This window comes from Cornus florida, unplaced genomic scaffold (assembly GCF_030987335.1).
Source record: "Cornus florida cultivar Cherokee Brave unplaced genomic scaffold, ASM3098733v1 CherokeeBrave_3.0.0_Hap2_Chr11, whole genome shotgun sequence".
NCBI classification, from domain to species: Eukaryota; Viridiplantae; Streptophyta; class Magnoliopsida; order Cornales; family Cornaceae; genus Cornus; species Cornus florida.
This window is the reverse complement of record NW_026775581.1, coordinates 38,116,002-38,137,360: the sequence shown is the minus strand read 5'-3', so window position 1 is coordinate 38,137,360 and position 21,359 is coordinate 38,116,002. Positions and strand designations below refer to the sequence as shown.

General features: G+C 36.5%; 1 protein-coding gene across 1 annotated transcript; it reads right to left on the bottom strand.

The window, feature by feature from the left end:
• Positions 1–16,663: 16,663 nt before the first annotated feature.
• On the bottom strand, positions 16,664–17,569 carry LOC132285844 (uncharacterized protein At3g17950). Its single transcript, XM_059788072.1, has 2 exons — positions 17,342–17,569; positions 16,664–17,239 (listed from the first exon to the last, which is right to left on the bottom strand). The coding sequence occupies exons 1-2, from the start codon at positions 17,423–17,425 to the stop codon at positions 16,760–16,762; spliced, it is 564 nt and encodes a 187-aa protein (XP_059644055.1). The 5' UTR covers positions 17,426–17,569; the 3' UTR covers positions 16,664–16,759.
• Positions 17,570–21,359: the final 3,790 nt, after the last annotated feature.

Here is a 21,359-nt window from a genome sequence, read left to right as displayed (position 1 = left end):
GATCATCCCAAAACCGAAAACCAAACTCATCAGTGCTATACCCAATAAAATTATGTTTTTTGGACTTTGGATTAAGCTTGCTTCTACCATCAGAACTTATATATACATATGAAACACGACCAAACACTTTCAGATTTGAAAGAGTTACCTCTTTTCTGTTCCAAGCCTCCTCTGGTAAGCCTCTATCCAAAGGAACAGAAGGTCCCCGATTGATCAAGTATGTTATAGTATTAATTACATCAGCCCAAATCATCTTAAGCAATACATTATGTATCATCATACTCCGAGCATGCTCATTCAAGGTTCTGTTCATGTATTCTGCAACCCCATTCTGTTACGGGGTTTTAGGAATAGTCTTCTCCATTCTAATGCCATTAATAGAACAGAACTCTTTGAAGCCTCTGTCTTTATACTCACCACCATTATCAAACCTCAAACACTTCACTTTCAAGCCTGTTTCATTCTCCACCGTGGCCTTTCACTTCTTGAAAGTACCATATACTTTAGATTTATTTGCTAAAAAATAAATCCATACCTTTCTCGTAGAATCATCGATAAAGGTAACATAATACAATGAGCCGCTAAGAGATGAAACTGGAGAAGGCCCCCACACGTCTATATATACTAACTCTAATTTCTTTGTCTTAGGTGTCCTACTAGCCTTTAAAAAACTAAGCCTCTTCTATTTCCTGAAGATACAGTCCTTACACAAACCAATTTCAATTAATTTAATACCCGACCATTTTTGTTTCAAAGAAGTACCTTCATCCCAATCTCACTTATATAACCCAACCTACAGTGCCACATAGTTGAATGTACACCAACATCAGCAACTGCAATGGCGTTCTTGGTGTTTGTTGTCATATACAGAGTACCCATCTTCCTTCCATGAGCCACGACCATAGCTCGCTTGGTGATTTTCCACAAACCACCTACGAAGTTAATTGCGTGCCCATTGTCATCAAGTTATCCCACAAAGATCAAATTTCTCTTCAAGCCAGGAACATGCCTCACATTATGAATCTCCCATGCAACCCCATTAGGTTTCATGATCCGAACATCACCTTTACCCATAATATTCAAAGGTTTATCATCAGCCAGATAAACCTTCCTGAAATCACGATTGATATAGTTCTCCATGATTTCACGATACGGGGTGGAGTGAAAGGATGCACCTGAGTCTAAAACCCAAGACTTAACCGGGCTATCTACACTCATAATCAGAGCATCAATAACATCTTCTCTGACGGTGTTTACAGATTCTTGTTTTCCTATGCTCTTCTTCTTTGGTACTTGACACTTAAACCTTAAATACCCCTTCTTTGTCCAATTCCAGCAGGTTCTAGTTTTCGAATTTCTTTTGTGTCTAGATTTGGATTTACCACGGCTTGAGTCTAATCTTTCAGAAGTTTTTCCTTTACCCTCGGTATTCAAATCAAATCCACATGATTCCCCTATTTCCTTTATGTGAATATCTTCATTGAGAATCAAGTCCTGAATATCATCTAACTTCAATTTTTTTTTTCCCTGAAAAACTACTCACAACCGTTGCAGTTTTCTGGCAAAAAGGATAAGAGAAGCAGCGCCTTAACTTCATCATCAAACTCGATCTTTACAGAGCTTAACTAAGTCGTAACATTGTTAAACTCGTTCAAAAGGTTAGTCACTGAAGCACCTTCTGACATTCTTAAGTTGAGTAATCGTCGTATCAAATATACCTTGTTATACGCAGTGGGTTTCTCATGCATTTTTGAAAAGGCAGCCATCAAACTTGTTGTTCTCGTCTCTTTTGCTATGTTGAAGGCAACTTGCAAGACAGTATCAATCAAATGACCCCTAATATCTGTCAATCAAGAAGGGCCCAATCATCATCCTTTATCTCTTCTAGCTTTATTCCAGAAAGAGGCAGATACAACTTCTTCTGATACAAATAATCCTCAATCTGTATCTTCCACGCGGAGTTAGGCCTTGGTGTATAGTATCTATCAGGCTTCACACTACCCAACGGGAGGGAAAAAAATATTTGGATTTGATAAAAGCTTCATTCTTTTTTTTTTTATCTTATATTACCCATTTCTATCACTTGAAACTTTACATTCAACTCGCATAAACACTCCATGAGTGAGGACCAAGTGCCATTCTTAGACATTATGTAATAAATTATAGGGTAAAATGCAAGAAACCCCTATTGGAAACCCCCCCCCCCCCCCTAACTATTATTTTGTTGCAATTTATCTCATCAAGTCACCAAAAAACGTAAAAGATAGTTTCGCTCTTACTATAAAATGACGTAGTTTCAAATGTTGTCATCTTTAATTTACTGACGTGGCAAAGAAAATTTCAACAACTAATGGAACTAAAAAGATAAGGTTGTCATCTTTTTTAACTAGACCCAAAAACTCAAACACACTGTACCACTGTACCACCTATCATCTACAACCCTAACTCGGCCAAACTATTGTACCACAAAATCACTAACACACATATGTTAAATATCAATGATTCATTCTCTTTCCTAACTATCGGTTATGGGATTCATTATCTGCGAGGGAGTTTTGGTGGTGATGTTTATAGGGATAGTGGCAAAGGTTGTGGGGTGAGGATGGCAGCAGTGGTTAGTTTGCCAAAATATATTATTATTATTGGTGGTTGTGGAGGTGGAATGGTGGTGGTTACACTAATTTGGCTATGGGTTTTGTTATGCAGATTTGGTGGTAACGCCAATTTGGCTGTGATGGTTTTGTTATGTAGATGTGGTGGTCAACGATTTGCAGTGGCGGCCGTTCTGATGGTCTGAGGTGGTGGTTGTGGGTGTTACGTGTCTTTTCTCTCTACCTCTTTTCCATCTTTCTATTTTTGCAACCAATCTCAAGACGAAATCTAACACACATTCTATCGATGCCTCTACTAATTTCCTCAACGCTGTCAATGAAAAATTGCTCGCCACCATTCGCGACTAGACTGCCATGGCGGCTAACAAGCCTGTTAAAGTGTGTCATCATTGGGGACAATCAATGATATGTACAAGATCACAGACTGGATGGTGGCACATACAGTAGTTGTCGGAGAGAGTTCTTGATTAAGTTAAATTTGACCCGAGTTAACAACATACCTAACAATCCTTAATTTTTTTGGGTAAGGAAAAATCTATAACCACCAAACTCCAACCACCATATTCGCAGCAATCGGGTTTATCTACACAGTTGCATTTCAGTAAAGGTTGTATGTAGAGAAATATGAGTAAGTCACGCTATTGGAAGCCTGTAAGTTTCATTTCCAGTTTGGGTTTCATGGAGGAGTTGTAGAGCTGCGTAATAGTATTTGTTGATGTAAATTCAAGAAAATGGGGTTTAGGGTTGGGTCTATTGTGTGATAGAGAGAGGCGATAACTGTAATGACTCGGTCATTTTCCTTCCTTTCCTTTTTTTTTTTTCATTTTTACGGATTAATTTTTTTCGTTGAAATTTCCTTTCACATAACCTTACTCTTCGTGGTCGGAGTTGATTTTTGACTTCACGTAGTTTTATTTCCTTGAAAGGCATAACTTTACTTTTAGAGAGAAGCTCGCCGGTTGTTTCCTTTTCCCACAAGGGCGTGGATGAAAGGATTCTTTAAAAACATTTATGTTTCTTAGGGCATTTTTCGTAAATATCTTTTGAAGATATTTATTTCAAGGGTTTTTAAGAAAATATCTTTTGGAAGATATTTTCCTTCTGGGTCACTTACGCAGTTATCCTTTTGTGTAGGGGCCTTTATGTAATTAATGAAAGTTAATTGCAAAGTGTCTCCTTGGGTCTTGAATTCTTGTACGGGATTCATTTTCACTTTTCATCAAGTCATGTACTCTTAGAATTGTCTAGCGGTCAATCCCTCCAGTTTTCGGGTTTTTGACCCTGGTTGCCGCTAAACTTGTTTGGGGCATATCTCTCTGCTTGGGACTCGATTTTCGACGATGTTTCTTTCGTTGATCATTTTTTATCATTTCAGTTCTTTTTCATTCATGGTGTTTTGCTATTTGAGTACGTCTGCTCAAATTCAACTTTTTCAGACTCGACGAGACCCGTTTGGGGCACTTTTAGGGTTTTTCTATAAATAGGGGTCTCTAAAATGAAAAATCAGATATTTTAATCTCTTTCCCCTCTCTTGGCTGGCCAAAGCTCCTCCAATGGCTGCCGCCTTCTCTCTCCTCTTTTGGACTTCTTCCCTTTATTAAAAAGTGGTGATGCCTTAGTATTTATTGTTTGCCTTGACGAGGCCTTCGATTCCAACCGATTGGAATCCCGTTTTGGCCATTTTTTGAGTTCAGGTTTGAAGCCAAGTTAGGATTATGGTAGGACTCCCTTGGGGTTTAATGATCACCGTGTTGTCCCCAACAAAACCCCGAAGTTTCAAAGGATTTGGAGCGGTTTCATTTCGGTGGGGAATTTGAGATTTCATCTCAAAGTGAGGTAGGGGATGTCTTAGGTTCATATTAATGTTGTATTGATGTTTTGATAGCTTATACAACTTGTATGCATGCCTTTGTCCAAGTTTTAGAATTTAATTTAGTTATTTTCTATGTTTAAGATTTAATTCCCATGATGGTATACGACTTAGAATTAAATTATGATATGCTAGTAAATTAGGCATTGGTATGTTTGTTAACATATATTGAATTAGGATTATTTGAATAAGAATTGCAAATTTTATTTAATAATTTTCTTTTATTAAAGTTTAATTCACATAGTTGAAACAAGCATGAAATCAACTTGTAATGTGATATTAAAGTAGGCATTGGTGAGTTCTTTAACCTATGTTAACTTGAGGACATTTGGAGTTGTTTAAAAATCTAGAGAAAATTAATTAATTAGCTTAATTAATTTTATTTTAAGTGTTGTAGTCACTTAAATTGATATTGGGTATAATATATGTGAAGACCGTGCTATATCCTTTAACATATATTAATTTGAGTCTATTTAGAATTGATTGAAATCTAGAGACTTTTTGTGTTAGGTTGATAACTTCTTGAAACTTAGTATGTTTAATTACCTTGTGAGCATATTACTAATTAGATGTAGAATTAGTGTTTGTGGCCTCTTGAATGGTAATTGGACCTAACATGATATAGAATATCATTGACTTTTTTTCTTTTCTTTTTTTTCCTAAATAACGAAAATTTTATAAATTTTTTAAGTAAAAGTACAATTACACACGAGGAGTACCCTCACAATATCCCATAAATAGAGGGATACACCAAAAGAAACCCTAGAAATCAAAAGCATTCAAGTTCCTATGATATCCTGGAGGCATACCCCCAAGACATCCATAACATCCCAAATAATACATTTAACTAAAACCATATGATTTCTAGAACCCTCATCATGTAACCTATGATTCCCTTCATTCCAAATGAAATAAAGAGTGGCAGAAAACACCATTCGAAGCAACTTGTTCCGGAAAGAATTTATCTTCACTTGCTGCACCAAAACTGTCTTGAATCCCTCAAGTGATAACCAACCCGTAATATCCCAATTCAAAATCTCCCCCAAACCATACCAAACCAGCTTTGTAAATTCACACTGACAGAACATATGCTCAGTGCTTTCCACATTACCCAAACATAAGGCACATCTAGAAGCTAACTGAACTCCCTTTCTTTGAAGATTGGTATGAGTTAAAATCCCTTCCTGAAGTGTTAACACTGCATGCACTGACTAATGAGGTCTTCCCCCATTCCAACACAAAATAAACCAATTAACTTCTGGAATAGTAACCCTACAAACCTCCCACGCAGCTCTGAAAGTAAACTCAGCCCTCTGCCACAACACTTTGTCTGAACCTCCAAAAATACTATAGTAACTGCAAAACTGAAGCAACTCCTGAAGATCAGCAGTAAATTTATCCACATCCCAACTGTTATTAGAAATTAAATAACTTGGGGGTGTGTCCTTCACAGGATGCAAAGCTCTCAACATCCTTAACTAAATTTCTGGGATAGAAAGCCTTCACACCAGGATCTAAGAACAGCTTTATGGAAGAGCCATCTCCAATTCTGTAACTGCATCCTAACAACATCACCTCCCTGACTGCAACAATGTTCTTCCAGGTAGATGAATAAATATCACAAACCACAGCTTGCTAATAAGCTATATTTCTAGCATAACAATTTCTAAACCAAGCCACCCATAATCTGTCTTTTGAAATCAGGAAATCCCAGGCAAGAGAACACTTTGTAGCCTTGTCGATGTCCATTAATCTTCGAATACCAAATCCACCTTCAGCTTTAGGAGCAGTAATTTTCTTCCACCCTAAACCATGAAGCTTTCTCACATTATCCTCATGCCCCCAAATGAAGTTTCTCGTCCTTCTTTCTATGGTATTGATCACTGTGGCCGGCAAAGAAAAAACAGAAACCTAGTAATGCACCAGAGGAGTGATCACTGCCCTCACCAACTCCACTTTCCCAGCTAATGAAAGATTTAGCCCTACCCAAGTAGTGGTAGATGCAATCACTTTCTCAATAAGAGGTTTGCAATCTCTAATCTTAATAGCCTTGTCAGAAATAGGAAGTCCCAGGTACTTGAATGGAAGTTTACCCAGCTTGCAACCCAGAATAGAAAGTACAGTTTTGTTTCTTTTTACTGTCCTAGTTAAATAAACTTCAAATTTTTCTTTATTAACCCCCAAACCAGAGGTACATTCAAATTGTTTCATAAGCCTCTTCAAAGTTACAACACTGCCCAAGTTAGCTCTAACTACAATCAACAAATCATCTGCAAAGAGTTGATGTGAAACAGGCACCTCAGCCTTTCTGGCAGGAAATCACTAAATTACCTCTGTTAACTTCAAAAGCAAACATTCCTAATAAGTATGCTGTAACCAAGGCAAAAAGAAGAGGAGATAAGGGGCAACCTTGTCTCAACCCCTTACTTGATTTGAAATACCCGGCAGGACTTCCATTTATCAGCAAAGAGAACCAAACAGTTAAGATACATTCTTTTATCCACCCAATCCATCTATTACCAAAACCGAACTTGTTCAACAACTGGATCAAAAAATCCCATTTAACTGAATCATAGGCCTTTTTGATGTCCACCTTCCATGCAATGGTTGGTTTGGTATGATTGTGACCAAACCCTTTCAGCAATTCATGTGCCAAAATTATGTTATCTTGGATTTTCCTTCCCTTAATGAAAGCATTTTGTTCTTGTCCCACCAAATTTCCAAGAGACTCACTTAATCTAACTACAAGAATCTTAGTGATAATTTTATACAAAACATTGCATAGAAAAATAGGTCTAAACTCCCCAACTTTAGTAGCTTCTTTCTTCTTTGGTATAAGTGTAATGAAGGTGCTGTTAATACCTTTTCCCAAACCTGGATTTTGAAAAAATTGAAGTACAGCATTAGTGACATCTTCACCCACAATTCTCCAGTATTGTTGATAAAACCTCGATGTAAACCCATCAGGTCTAGGGGTTCTATCAGCTCCCATGCCAAATACAATTTGCTTGACCTCCAACCTGGTGATAAGAACCTCAAGGGCAGTAGCATCTTCCACTGATAGTTTCTTCCTAATAAAATTTTCTGATACATGGATATCAGCACAATCAAGTTCTGTAAATGGCTCCCTAAAATAGTCAATCAACCTCTCCCGAATAATATTTGAGTCATGAGTGATTACTCCATCCCCATCCTCCAACACTGTGATATTATTACATGCTCTATGTTGCTTGATCTTTTGGTAAAAGAACTTTGAATTTCTGTCAAGGTCTTTAACCCATTTAATTCTAGCCTTCTGAGCAAGGATCACAGCCTCATTGGTTAAAGCAGATTCAAATTCCATCCTAGCATTGAATTCCTTCTGGATACTCTCAACATCCATTGGATTTTACTGAACTTCCATTTGGCAGGCCTCAAGATTACTTCTAGCTTTGCAAACACCCTCAAACACATAACCAAACTTCATTGTATTCCAATTTTTAACAGCAACCTTTGTAATCTTCAATTTCTGCCACAAAATCTGAATTGGTCTTCCTTTAACTTTCCTCTTCCAAGCCTCTTCCACCACTTGAGAAATTGCAGGTTGAGTATTCCACACTTGAAGAAATCTGAATGGTTTAGGGCCTGAAGCAATTTTATCTTGACATTGCACACACAATCCCCAGTGATCAGAAATTAAATGAGGGGTTAAAAATACTTGAGATACAGGAAAAGAGTTATGTCAAGCATCATTCATAAGAGCTCTATCCAATTGGCCATAAATCCTATACCTACCAAACTAATTATTACACCAAGTGTGACTTCCATTCAAAACTGGTATATCAGCAATACCTAGAACATCAATTAAATGGTTAAATTCTCTGAGAACCCCAGGAGGATGATCTTTCCCCCCCTTCTTTTCATGATTATACCTCACAATATTCCAATCACCAATTAAAATCCAAGCCCCATGAACAATCTGATAAAAATTTAACACATCACTCCACAACTGTCTTATTTCAACCACTGTATTAGCAGCATATACAATAGCTACAAAAAACTTCACTCCTTTAACTCGAATTGTAACCTCTAGTAGTATAACTTGAGCCCTAATATCATGAGTCTGGACATCAAACACTAGAGGATTCCAACCACACCATATCCTTCCCCCATGATGAGCACTGTAGTTGTTAATCCATCTCCAATCATATCTGAGATTCTGAGAAATAGGTTGAAACCTAAACTCCTACACTCTAGTTTCAACCAAACCAACCGAAGATAAAGGGAATTTGCTCAACCACTTTTTAACTTCCACCTGCATTTGATTCCTATTGAGCCCCCTTACATTCCAAAGACCTATCATTTGTTTAAAAGGTCTGGTGGATTAGCAGCTACCATCCCTCTAGTGAGTCTAAAATTTTCTGTGTCAATTTCAAACTTCTTATTCTTCTTCTTAATCTGCTTTTTGGACATAACTTGAATAGTTCCAGACTGCTCCCCAACTTTAAGTCCCTCCTCCTTTGGACTGGAAACAAGGTTAGTAGAATAAAAATGTGTAACAACAACCTCATCCTCCTTATCTGAGATAAGCAAACCCACATTCATAATCTCATTAGAAACTGATTTATTAAGGATATTCAATTCATCATTTGCTGGAAAATTTTCTCCCTGCGGCAGACTTGCCAATGGGTAAACTCCCTCTACAACTGTCTTCTGAATAATATCCCTGACTTCCACTGGAGGTACATTATCTAGTTTTTCATACACCATCATTTGATTAGACTCAACTTTATCATTCTCGATTCTCTTATCATTCTGTTGCTCTAACTTGGTCTCCACTTCTTCAACTGGGTTCTGCACTGACACAAACTTACCCTTCTGCTTGACTACCCATTCAGTAGAAACTTTCCTCTTTGGTAACTGCAATGGACACTTATTTTCAGAGTGGTCATACCCCTTGCATTGCTTGCACATCCTAGGTCTCCAATCACATTCCACTCTAATGGCACATTCAACACCATGGACATTGATTTTCACTTCTTCAGGTATCTCTTCAAACACATCAATCTCCTCCTCTCTTCCTAGATAATGACATTTCATTAGGGAACAGAGGATTGGAAAATTTGGAGCAAACCCTAGCAATAGTCATTGAGCTTCTACAGTGCATAGGCAGACCAACTAACCTAATCCACACAGGTAACGAACCCAAAACTTCTCTTTCAAGGTTAACATTCTTATCCCATTTTTTCAAAATCATTGGCCGCCCTTGATAAGTATGAATTTTCTGCAAAATTGAATTTACAACCTCCTCATTCTCAAATCGGGCTATGAAAAACCCATCTGGCAGGGAAACCAGATTGAAATTGCCAAAGCTTTTCCATACTCTATGCAAGAACTCATCAAAATGGGGAAAATAAGGTCGTTTTCCAATCAAATACCCCACCACCAAAAACTTCCAATACTCCACTTCCTCTTGGATTTCATCATCAGGGATTTGGATTACATCTGCGTGTCTGCTCTCTTCCACATAAGGCAATTTCTGCATCTGGGTTGTGGTGGATTGCAAAAAACTAGTCCATGAGGTTTTCTTAGGAGTGACTACATGGGGATTCACCACCCCCATCGGCGGCATGGAGGAGGAGCTCTCCTCCCTCATCATGTGCACTCCAATCCCAAGTTAACCTCAAAGTTCACCGACGTCAAAAGCCCTAGAAGCTTTCTTTCGACCGAAAGTGTGTTTTTTTGAAAGAAAATAGTTATTTAATTTAAAAATAAAGCATAACTTGTTTAAATATATCTTGTGTAGGTATATAGCTTGTTAGAATATTACAATTGTTTACCTTGAAAGCTAGTTACTAAATTGAAACTTATTTAGTACTTGTGGCTTAGGATGGTAATATGGCTCAATTGTTGTAAAATATTCTTACTTTGTATATAAATTACATATTGAGGACATGATATGTCATATGTTATTTAGACTTAAATTTTAGAACATGGTTTGTGTGGATTCAACCTTACTTATGCATGGAATGTCGTAACTTGCATTTAATTTTATATAAGTTTTGAACTTATTGATTTTGGAAAGCTTGTGAGGACATAATTTATATGATGGCTAGGGTTTGGCTCTAATACGGGGACAAGAGTCTTCTAAGTCATAAGTGCGCACTAGGTGGTACCTTGTGGGTCGTAATTACCCAAATATACTTGCTTGGTCTAGCGACCGCATGTCTTAGTCTTTCCACTATTTGATTTCGCATTTAATTTCAAGTTGTTAATCATAGATTACTTGTAGCTTGAGAATTGATGCTTACTTTGGGTATTTAAATCCTATTTAGTATACTTGAACTTGTATACTTGCTATGTGAGTTAAATTTTATTTAGTATACTTATGCCGTGTATACTTGTCTTATGCGTATTTCATTTAGCTTAATATACTTGTGTTTGTATATTTAATTTATGAGTACTCTATATATATATCGAATACTTGTGTATGTATATTAGATATTGCTTATCTTGTTTAACATGGTTTAAAGTACTTGAACATATATGCTTGTATGTCATGTGTCATGTTTTAATACGGTTTAGTGTACTTGAGCATGTATACTTGTATGCCGTTATTCTTTTCAATTGGATGAATAGCTTAGGATGATCCCTAAGTCTCACTTATGACATAGACATTAGGTAGCATGATCCTTTTGAATTGTTTCATGTTAATGTAATAACCTTGTAAAAAGTTAGATTTATGCATGTTCATTCCCTACGAGTAACTTGTTTACTCACCCCAAAGTTATCGGGTTGTTTTCAGGTACAGATGTCTTGGTTTGGGATGCATAACATCCCTAGGTCGTTTCGATGGATTGAAGTTCTTTTAAGTGCATTGTTGTTCACATGCAAGTGTTAGCATGTTTGATTTTCACTTTTAAAGTTATAAGGTATAGTTAGGTCAAAATGTCATTTTTTGCCTTGGACTTGTAATGTATGCCTAAGCACACTTTTTGACACTCATTTTATGTATATGATAAGTGGCCAAGGGTCAAACTTCATTTGAAATCCGTGTATTTTCATAAATGTAGAATTTTGCCTTTAATGTGAATAATATGAAAATCAAGGGTTTTAATATGTCATTTTTGCAACGGAGTGTGCATTGTGTATGAAATTCATCATTTGGCATTCATTTACCATATATGAGGTGTGGCCAAGGGTCAAACACCATCTTGTTTTAGGTTTTACATTTTAGTTTCATATGTTACACTTTTGGGCTAAAATAGGTAAATCCGAGCCTTTAAGGGTTTATTTCCAAATCGGGTGGTGCAAAGTGTGCACAAGCATATTCACTATGACTCATTTGATATGTATGAGGTGTGGCCAAGGGCCGAACACCATTTCATTTTCATTTATATGCCATGGTGTTGTATTTCACTTTTTTAGGCAATTTTACGCAAAATTGAGGTTTGAGAGGTCATATTTTGTATTGAGGGTATTTTGAAGCCGTGGGCTATTAGAACGTGTCTTAAATGTCTTTTTACATTTGCGTACATGTCCACATCTCACAAAACTCTTAAATTTTGGTTTTGGAACTTCATGGGGGCGATTTATGAGTTTTTATGCAAAATTCATGCATTGGGGTATGAATTAAAGTTTCCTCTTGGTTTATCATGTTGTGGATGTTTATATGAGTCCATGGAATGTTTTCAAACTTGTTTTGGGACACTTGGGATGCATGTATAGCTTTCGGTGTGGACCGAGCATCATTTCCACACTTGATAGCAACAGATTTTGCTTCTGTCTGTTGCGTCGGTCAGCTGACAAGAGTCATCAGCTGGCTGATAGCCTTCGTAGGCATTTTCCAGTGAGTTTGCATGTTTAACAGGTCATTTCGGCCTGATGATCCTTGCCGTCAGCCGGATGATGATGGAGTTTCGGCTGGCTGATCCTTGCCGTCAGCCTGCTGATCCTCCTTGAAGCTTGATTTCCTTTTAGTTTATTGGACAACTTTCTTGAGCCAACTTCAGAGGGTCATATCTCACTCGTTTTTAATCCAAATCAGGTCATTCTTAAGCCTAACTTCAAGAGATTGAAGTTAGTTTTCCAATGGTACTAATCACACATAAAAACCCCAACCGTAGTGAGAGTAATGACAGTTTTAGTGAGATAGGTACATGGTATCTCTTAATCGGAGGATGCCTCTTTGTTCCATTTTCATATCTTTTCCGTCCGGACTCCGAATCAAGTGATTCTTGAGTCTAGCTTTGTTCATTTTTCGTTGTCTTTCCAATGGTGTGCATGGTGACACCCATTTCAGTTTGGAATGACCATTTTGCCCTTGATCCATTTCTTGGAGGGTTTTGAAACCCTAACTCCGGTTTTACTTTCGTTGTGTCACGAGACTCCTCAGAAGGCTACTCTCGTGTCTTAGGGATGATGTATATCTCTATAGACTTGTTTATGTTTGTTTCTGCATTTTGGATCCGTTTTGGGTCATCACAGGACACGCTAGATTTATAAAATCCAGGGTCGTCACAATAACCTTGTTAGGACAAAACTTACCCTTGACGTGTTGTCAAATTTTAATTGGGTTTTTGAGATTTTAAGGCATTATGGTCATTTCAAATGAAGTAACTAATTTTAACGGTCAAAACTCGCCGGCTCTTGGACGAATGGGGTGATCTACAAAAAATCTGTATAGTTCATAGGGTTTTCTACAACTTTAGTAGTTCAGGGGGTTAGTTGCAGGTTTTCCAATAATTAGAGGGGTTTCTTGCATTTTACCTTAAATAATATGATTGTAGAAAAAATGATTACTCAAAAAATAAAAAATAAAATTAAAAACCAATTTTCAAGGTCCAGCTCTAGCTTATTTCATTAGGCATACCACAAAATCTCCCTTACATCTTTGGGCCCGCAATGTTAAATTAATGGCCGGTTTCCTATATCACCCATGGTCCTATTCGGCTATTTTTATTTTTTATTTTTTATTTTTGAAAAAAAAAATGCTTACTTATTTACTACTAATAATAATAATACTAATAAGAAGAAGATAAAAAAGCGAAAAGTAAAAGGAGAAAAAATAACAAATATATTAGGATGATCAAGTAAATAGTTAAATAGGGGGTATTCCCCAATGACCTAGTTGGAAAAGTCCCGTGTGCCCAAATAAATAAATATATATATATATATATATAATAAATAAAGGGAGGCAATATTCACACTCCGCTTTCTATGTTTGCACTCCATCTTAAATATATATATATATATATATTGGCAATTCTAACTCTAAGTTTACAAGTAAATGATTATTATTTTTCAAATGACACAACTGTCCTTTCAGATTTTCTCTCTTTGTCTCTAATCTTTATTATTTTGAGTCTCTTTTGAAAAGACAAAAAAAAAAAAAAAAAAAAAAAAAAAAGTTATCTCTATTATTATTATTTTTTTACAGGACAAAACAAAAGTTATTCCAAATAAAAATTATTTATGTTGAATAAATTCCAAGTATTAAATAGTTCTCTTTTGACCAGGCCAAAAAATATAAATAAAAAAAACTATAAAAGATATATTTATGGAACAAATTATATCTTTTGTCAAGATCCATAAAAAAGGTATGAAAATAGAAGAGTATCCAAAAAAAATTATCTCTATTATCCATAAAAAAGTTATGAAGTTATCTCTATTATTTTTTTTTTTTACAGGACAAAAAAAAAGTTATCTCTATTATTATTTTCTTTTACAGGACAAAAAAAAAAGTTATTCCGAATAAAAATTATTTATGTTGAATAAATTACAAGTATTAAATAGTTCTCTTTTGACCGGGCCAAAAAATATAAATAAAAAAAACTATAAAAGATATATTTATTGAACAAATTATATCTTTTGTCAACATCCATAAAAAAGGTATGAAAATAAAAGAGGATCCAAAAAAAATTATCTGTGAATAAATTATCTCTTTTGATAAGACCCAAAAAAGAAATAAAAATTCCCACTATTGAATAAACTATATCTTTTGACAGGATTGATACAAAATTACCAAAAAAAAATAATGTAACCATCATTTGAAGGGCAGAAAATAAGTTAACTTTGTTAAATAAATTATCTGTTTTAATAGGACCAAAAAAGTCACTATTGAATAAATTATTTATTTTGAGTTAAAGTTGTATAAAGGGTAGTTGTGGTATTATAAAATAAGGAACATGCATTAATGAGTTCATGGACCTTGTTATTTTCTTTTTTTAAAAAAAATTAAGTGGAGCGTAATTGAAAAAAAGTGGAGTGCGAATATCCTTTCTCTAAATAAATAACCTAACGTAACATTAGGGGTCCACACGGTCCGGTTTTGAGAATTTTTGGAACCAAATCGCTCCATACGATTCTAGAAAATCTGAAACCAAACCAAACCATTTGAGCCATGGAACCAAACTAGCCCAAACCATGAAAAAATGATTTGGTTCGGTTTGGTTTCACGGTTCTAGTTGAATTTTATTTCCTTATATTTTTCCCTTAAATTGTATATATAACAAAAATAACAATAAAAGCATTCACATTCCCGAATCCAAGACTAAAGTAGAGAGAGAGAAAAAAGAGAGGGGAAAGTGGGTGAAATAAACCCAGAAGCTAAACCCTAGAAATTAAAATAAAATTTAATTTTGCTAAAAATGAAAAGGATGATAAATTCGTGATTAAAAACTAGGAAACTTGTTCGTTGTCGTTGTTGGTTTTGTTTGAGGTGCAAACACGCCGTGAGACCCAGATACATGTGAACTGAAAGTGTGAGAGAAAGGGAGAAAGTGTGAGAAATGATATTACCGACGGCAGCGATAAAAGATCAACGGCGATGACCGATGACCGAATTTCGAAAATTGTGTGAGAGAGATTGATCAACAACTGGATCCCTTGGCGATGAGAACTATGAAGTGAATGAGGCGGCGTGAAAAAAAAAAAATGATGATGGAGAAGAAAAGATAGTAGATGAATGTTGGCACGTACCCAAAAATCAAAACATTAGGGAAAACAAAAAGCAAATAAAAAAAAGCAGATAGTGATGAATGTTGGTTCACATTTGACCGTTGTGCTAAAATCCCTTGTAAAGTTAAGAATAGTAAATATGTGTATACACACACACACACACACACACATACACATATTATAAAAGTTTGGTTTGGGCCGATCCGGTCTTGTAGAATCCTAATCCGGGACCGAATCAAAAATTTACGATTCTATTTTTTTAGAACCGTGACCGGACCGAACTACTATGGAACTGATCGCCCGATTCGGTTCGATCCGGTTTGATTTTCCGAGTTGATGGTTTTTTTCAGGCCCCAACATAACATAGTAAAAGACAGGCCCATCAATTTAAAAAATGGGCTATTGGGCCTTGGCAAAAATAATCACTCAATAAGCATGTGGCCTATTAAAAACAACAAATTGGGCTCTGTTCTTTCGGTAAATAATACTCCGTTGCCTCCTCACTTCTTCTATGGCACATTAACAAAGTAACACGTGTCAGTCATTTTTAAATTAAAAAAATGTAATGATTTTTTTTTATGTAAAAATTCTTAAGTTTATATTTTTTTATATAAAGTAAAGTGCAAAAAAAAAAAAAAAAAAAAAAAAAAAAATTCTGAACTTTTGCACAAAAACTATATACAAGACCTATTATTCCATTTAAACTTTTTTACTATAAAAATTATATTTTTTTCATATAATATATTCATGAAAAATTAATAAATCAATTGAATTAAAAAAATGCTTTATTAAAAAAAGATTACTTAAATTATTTTAAAAATTTTTAATTAAGTTTTTTATTTAAACAATTAATTTTATAAATTAAAGATAAATTTATATAAATTTAATTAAGAATATACCATAAAAATGAATTATTTAAAAATAACTAAATTAAGTGTAATTTACTATTAAAAAAAACACATAATAATCGTTTAATGAAAAAATGAAGTCTTTTGTAACAAAATGTGATTTCGCACCAAATATTCTCCAAGAATATTTTTTAATTTTTTTTTTTTTTTTTTTTTACTTTACCCATTTTTATATTTAAAAATAAAAATAAAATGTGTGATTCTATTATAGTGTAATAGAGAAAGCAAATATTGTTCTTTAATAATGTCATTAGACATCTCGAATCTCAATTATTGGCAAATGAAATTCAAAAGGAAAATGAGTAGCAACTCAGAACACAACAGTGACAACACACTTTTCCCACAAACAAAAGTGTTTAATGTATAAACTTTAATCAGAGAGAGTTATACTAATAATCATGAAAAGTAAAAAAAAAAACAAACCACAAATTCTATCCTACACCGCCGCTACAGATCCCGGTTAGAGAAACCGAGAACCGAGAGTGAGCACCAGCCGTTGATGACCCATCCTCCGGTTGCGCGGGTGGTAGGACCCTCCCATCAGCAAACAGCAGCCGTCCATTCCTCGGCTGCTCCACCACACCTTCAAGCTCTGCCGTAACACCGTAAAACGCCCCATCTCCGAACCTCCGTTCCACCTCCAGAAACTCACCCAACGACGAGCGCTTCAACCCATCGTCGTCTCTGCACAGCCTCCACCACCTCCTTCGCCTCTCCGCCGCCGCGGCCACCAATGCCGAATTCTTGCTCTTCCGACGCCCTCCGCCGCCGACGGCGTCGGCGGTGACGGCGGCGGAAATCAAATTGGTTTGCCGATGCTGTGAGGGATCTCGAAACGTGATTGCAGGGAAGGAAACACCCATCAGAGTCCCCAAAGTGGTGCTTCGATCATGGAAAAACGAACCTGTTGACTGTAAACAAAATCCAAAGCAACAAAAAAAAAAATCAAAACTACCAAGAAAAATTTAGATAAGATTTAAACAGATTGTGGAGTTTTTGAGAAAAAGGGTCACCTCAGAGTCGAGATCGGAGGAAGAAACGGAGGAGATAGTTGGAGATGAAGGTGGAGGTAGCAACCCATTTGCTGGATCTAACATTACTCACTTTGTTTCTCTCTCTATGTGCAAATCTAAATGTCTTTTTTTTTTTCTTTTTTTTTTTTCTCTCTCTATATATACATCTGCACTGAAAAGTGGGATAACGAGAATGCTTCTTATAATTTTATCTCACCGTGTTCTAATCATCCGTGCGTGAGGGAAAAAAGACAAGAAAAGATTAGTGATGGATTGGATTATTTAGTTTAGTTGAAAAGACTAATTTGTCCTTATTTTCTTTAGGACACCTTTCAACTTACTGTGGGTTTGGATTAACTAGTATTTGTTTGGGCCGAACTAAATATAAAATAATTGAGGTTTTGCCGTTTCGTTAGCATATAAAAACGAGGGCATATTTTTTTTTCCAAAACCCAATATAATCCAGGGTCACGTGGCCCAAAATCATTAACTTTCTTGTCTCCTTTACCTTCTGTCGCCTAACTTTCTCATTAACCAAACACCATGAACCACCAAAGACAAATTGACATCATGAATCACCTCCGTCAACCTCATGGCACACCACCATGAACAACATTGTGATGTTTATTTCTATTTTTTTCCTCTTATCTCAACTGTTTTTCCCATAGAAAAAATATAGGTGTATCTGTAATTTATTTCGGTGGGCAATTTTAAAAATTCAACTAAAATAATATTTAAGTTAATTGTGAAGTGATAATGTTTTTATAAAATATATTCATAATTGTCCTCAATTAGTTTCATATTTTAAAAATATTTCAACACTACTAAATATAATATAAGGATAGTAACATAATGGTATTTACTCTACCTCTCAAAGTAAAAAATTATGAAATCTCCATAAGGGTAAAAGGTGTAAGTGTATTATTTCAAGAGAAAACCTAACGGTGTTAAATTTGTATTTTTTAATGATAGTTGTATCTACTGTAGAAATTTCACATGTTGAATATAGAAAAATACAAAGACAATTCAATAACTTTGCATTACACTTTGAAACAATAATTAATTCATTATTGAATACCTTTGAATAATACTTTGCAATTATTTTAATATAATGAATGATACATCAATATGAATAAGGGAAAATAACCATGGGTCATATAATTTAACATATAATATAATCCTAATAATATAAAATTAAAATAATAATATACATTAAGAAATTAAAATAATAATAATAAAATAGGTAAGAAAGAACGAGTCTGATTGTAGAGGCATGTATAAACATATTGACCTAAAATTGATAGCCTTTCCAAGAACAGGTCTGATTGTAGAGGCATATATAAACATATTGACCTAAAATTGATAGCCTTTCCATTCGTGCGGGTATTGTCAAAACTAGCTAGCTCCAAGATAGTGGCCCTGTGATGGCATTAAGCCAGAAATATGAACAACTTTTCTCTGAATTTCTAACTTAGCTCAGCCAACTCACACTTGCTGCCTAGAACACACAGTAAGTAAAACACTCTCATACACAAGTATAGTTGCAAGAATGTAAAGACAATAACACTCACGAATTTATAGAAGCACAAGGCTTCCAACCTTTTACTATTATTCACAAAACAGTATAAGGAAAGGCCTCAACCTGTAGAAGCATACAAGAGTCTCTCACAACACAACTTTGTGTCTCACTTTCAATCTGCCCTCTCTACAGAATCCACATTAGCAATATATTTACAAACTCTCAAAACCGCCCACTAAAGTGGTGGATGACACCCCCATCCACCTGGGGTCATGTTGGCACCCACTAAGTGTGTCAACACTACATATGTAGTTGATAAGCCCAACTACTAGCTTGTTGGCACGCTATGCTCATGCCACTTGTCCACAGGAAGTTGCATATTATCTGCCACCTTCTATATATCAGCATAGTTGAAGAAACCAACTCTAACCACCTGTGTGTTGTCCCCTTAGATCTGTGCCACATGCATGGGAAGTTACTCAGCACATCCCCATTTCCCATAATATATGCATATGAGTGGGAAGTTACTCAGCACACCCCCACTATCCATAATATATGCACATTAGTAGGAAGTGTTAGTAACTTTTCCCAACCAACTGAGCCCACTTAGCCATCTTCTGTAACCATAAGTAACTTTCCCCAACCAACTGAGCCCACTTAGCCAGAATTTGCTGGAAGAAACTGCTCCTTCAGTTCTTTCCTTAACTCTGTAAATACAGTAATTTTTGGGCGTAACTCGTCCTCCACTCGAGTTCGCCACCATAATTTAGCATCACCAGACAAATACATACTGGTAATAGTTACCTTGTCATTTTCTGGAATGTGGGCTGCTCGAAAATATTGCTCCATATCCCATAAGAAATTCTCCGGATCTTTAGCACTTCTCTTGCCCCGAATGACTATGGTTCTGAAATTTTGATTTTGGAAGATGATGGCTTCTCACCTACAACAGTCTAATTGTGCATGGCCCTTTTCAACAGAGCCACCTCGCCCTCCAAATCCTTTACATGTTCTTTGAAGAGGTCTGTCATGGACATCACATCATCTGTCATAATCTGCATCTTCGAGTTTGTCTCCCCCACAAACTCTTCAAGCATCGATCGTATTGTCTGCAATTCAACTACAAATAATTCCATCTACTCCGTCAAGGCAGCAACATTGTCAGATTGTGGAGCACCCACCAAGGCCTCCAAACGAGTCACACGATCTCTCAGAGCTTCTGTAGCATTACCACCGGCCATGATGAACGCCTGTGTGCACGTGGCTGCACGCCCACGCGCACACCATGCTGGACGCCTGCCCGCATGCCCATCAAGCCATTCATTAGTTTGGATGCTCCCCTCTTTTGCCCTCTTGTGCAACTATCTCGTAGTGGTGCAACATGTGCCCATACACGTTGGATAAGCCTTCTAAACAAGCCATGCCATAGCCCAACTGATGTGCTCAACAGACCCCCCTAGTATAGTCTTAAGGAAAATCAGCGCTTTGACATGAGTAAACATCATCTTTTATGGACTTCTTCTTATCTTGTGTGGTAAGTCAATCGAAGCCCCCTGACAGCCATGGGATGCTGTCAGCGTGCACTGGGGGTGCCCAGTGTCATTTTCATAAATATGGCGAAAAAGTGAAGCTTAGAGTTTTGGCTCGAGATCTTTATGGGAGGTACCTTGAGTCTATAGAAGATGGTTGGCGTAGACGGCACTCAATTTGGATGTCGTACACTTTTAGACATTTATATGTGGGTGTAGATTAGTGGGTTTGACATAGGTTAAGTTCACAAGGTTGGCTCAGATGTTGCTTAAAGCATGGATCACACAAGTCATGGACGTGTGGAATAGTCAAGTTAGGGACATGGGCATAAGGCAGTGGGCGTAGGCAAGGCTCAACGTGCAAGGTTGGCTCAGGGGATTCAGATATGGCTTATGGTTACAGAAGTTGGCTAAGTGGGCTTAGTTGGTTGGGGGAAATTACACTTCCCACTAAGTGGGCTTAGTTGGTTGAGGGGAAGTTACTAACACTTCCCATTAAGTGGGCTCAGTTGGTTGGGGGAAGTTACATTTCCCACTAAGTGGGCTCAGTTAATTGGGGGAAGTTACTAACACTTTCCACTAAGTGGGCTCAGTTGGTTCGGGGAAGTTACTGACACTTCCCACTCATGTGCATATATTATAGGGAGTGGGGGTGTGCTGAGTAACTTCCCATGTATGTGGCACAGATCCGAGGCGTCAATACACAGGTGGTTAGAGTCGATTTTCTTCCACTATGCTGATATATAGGAGGTGGCAAATAATGTGTAACTTCCTGTGGACAAGTGGCATGAGCAGAGTGTGCCAACAAGCTAGTAGTTGAGTGGTGGATGACACCCCCATCCACCCACAACTACCCACTAAAATGGTGGATGACACCCCCATCCACCTAGGGTCATGTTGGCACCCATTAAGTGTGCCAACACTACATATGTAGTTGACAAGTGCAGATTAGTGGGCTTGGTATGGGCTA

What these genes read in the sequence shown, in the direction of transcription:
- LOC132285844 (XM_059788072.1), bottom strand. Translation starts at nt 17,425, where the DNA reads ATGTTAGATCCAGCAAATGGGTTGCTACCTCCACCTTCATCTCCAACT. An exon ending in CCTCCGATCTCGACTCTGAG is followed by an intron (nt 17,240 to 17,341) that starts GTGACCCTTTTT and finishes TTTTGTTTACAG; the next exon opens with TCAACAGGTTCGTTTTTCCA.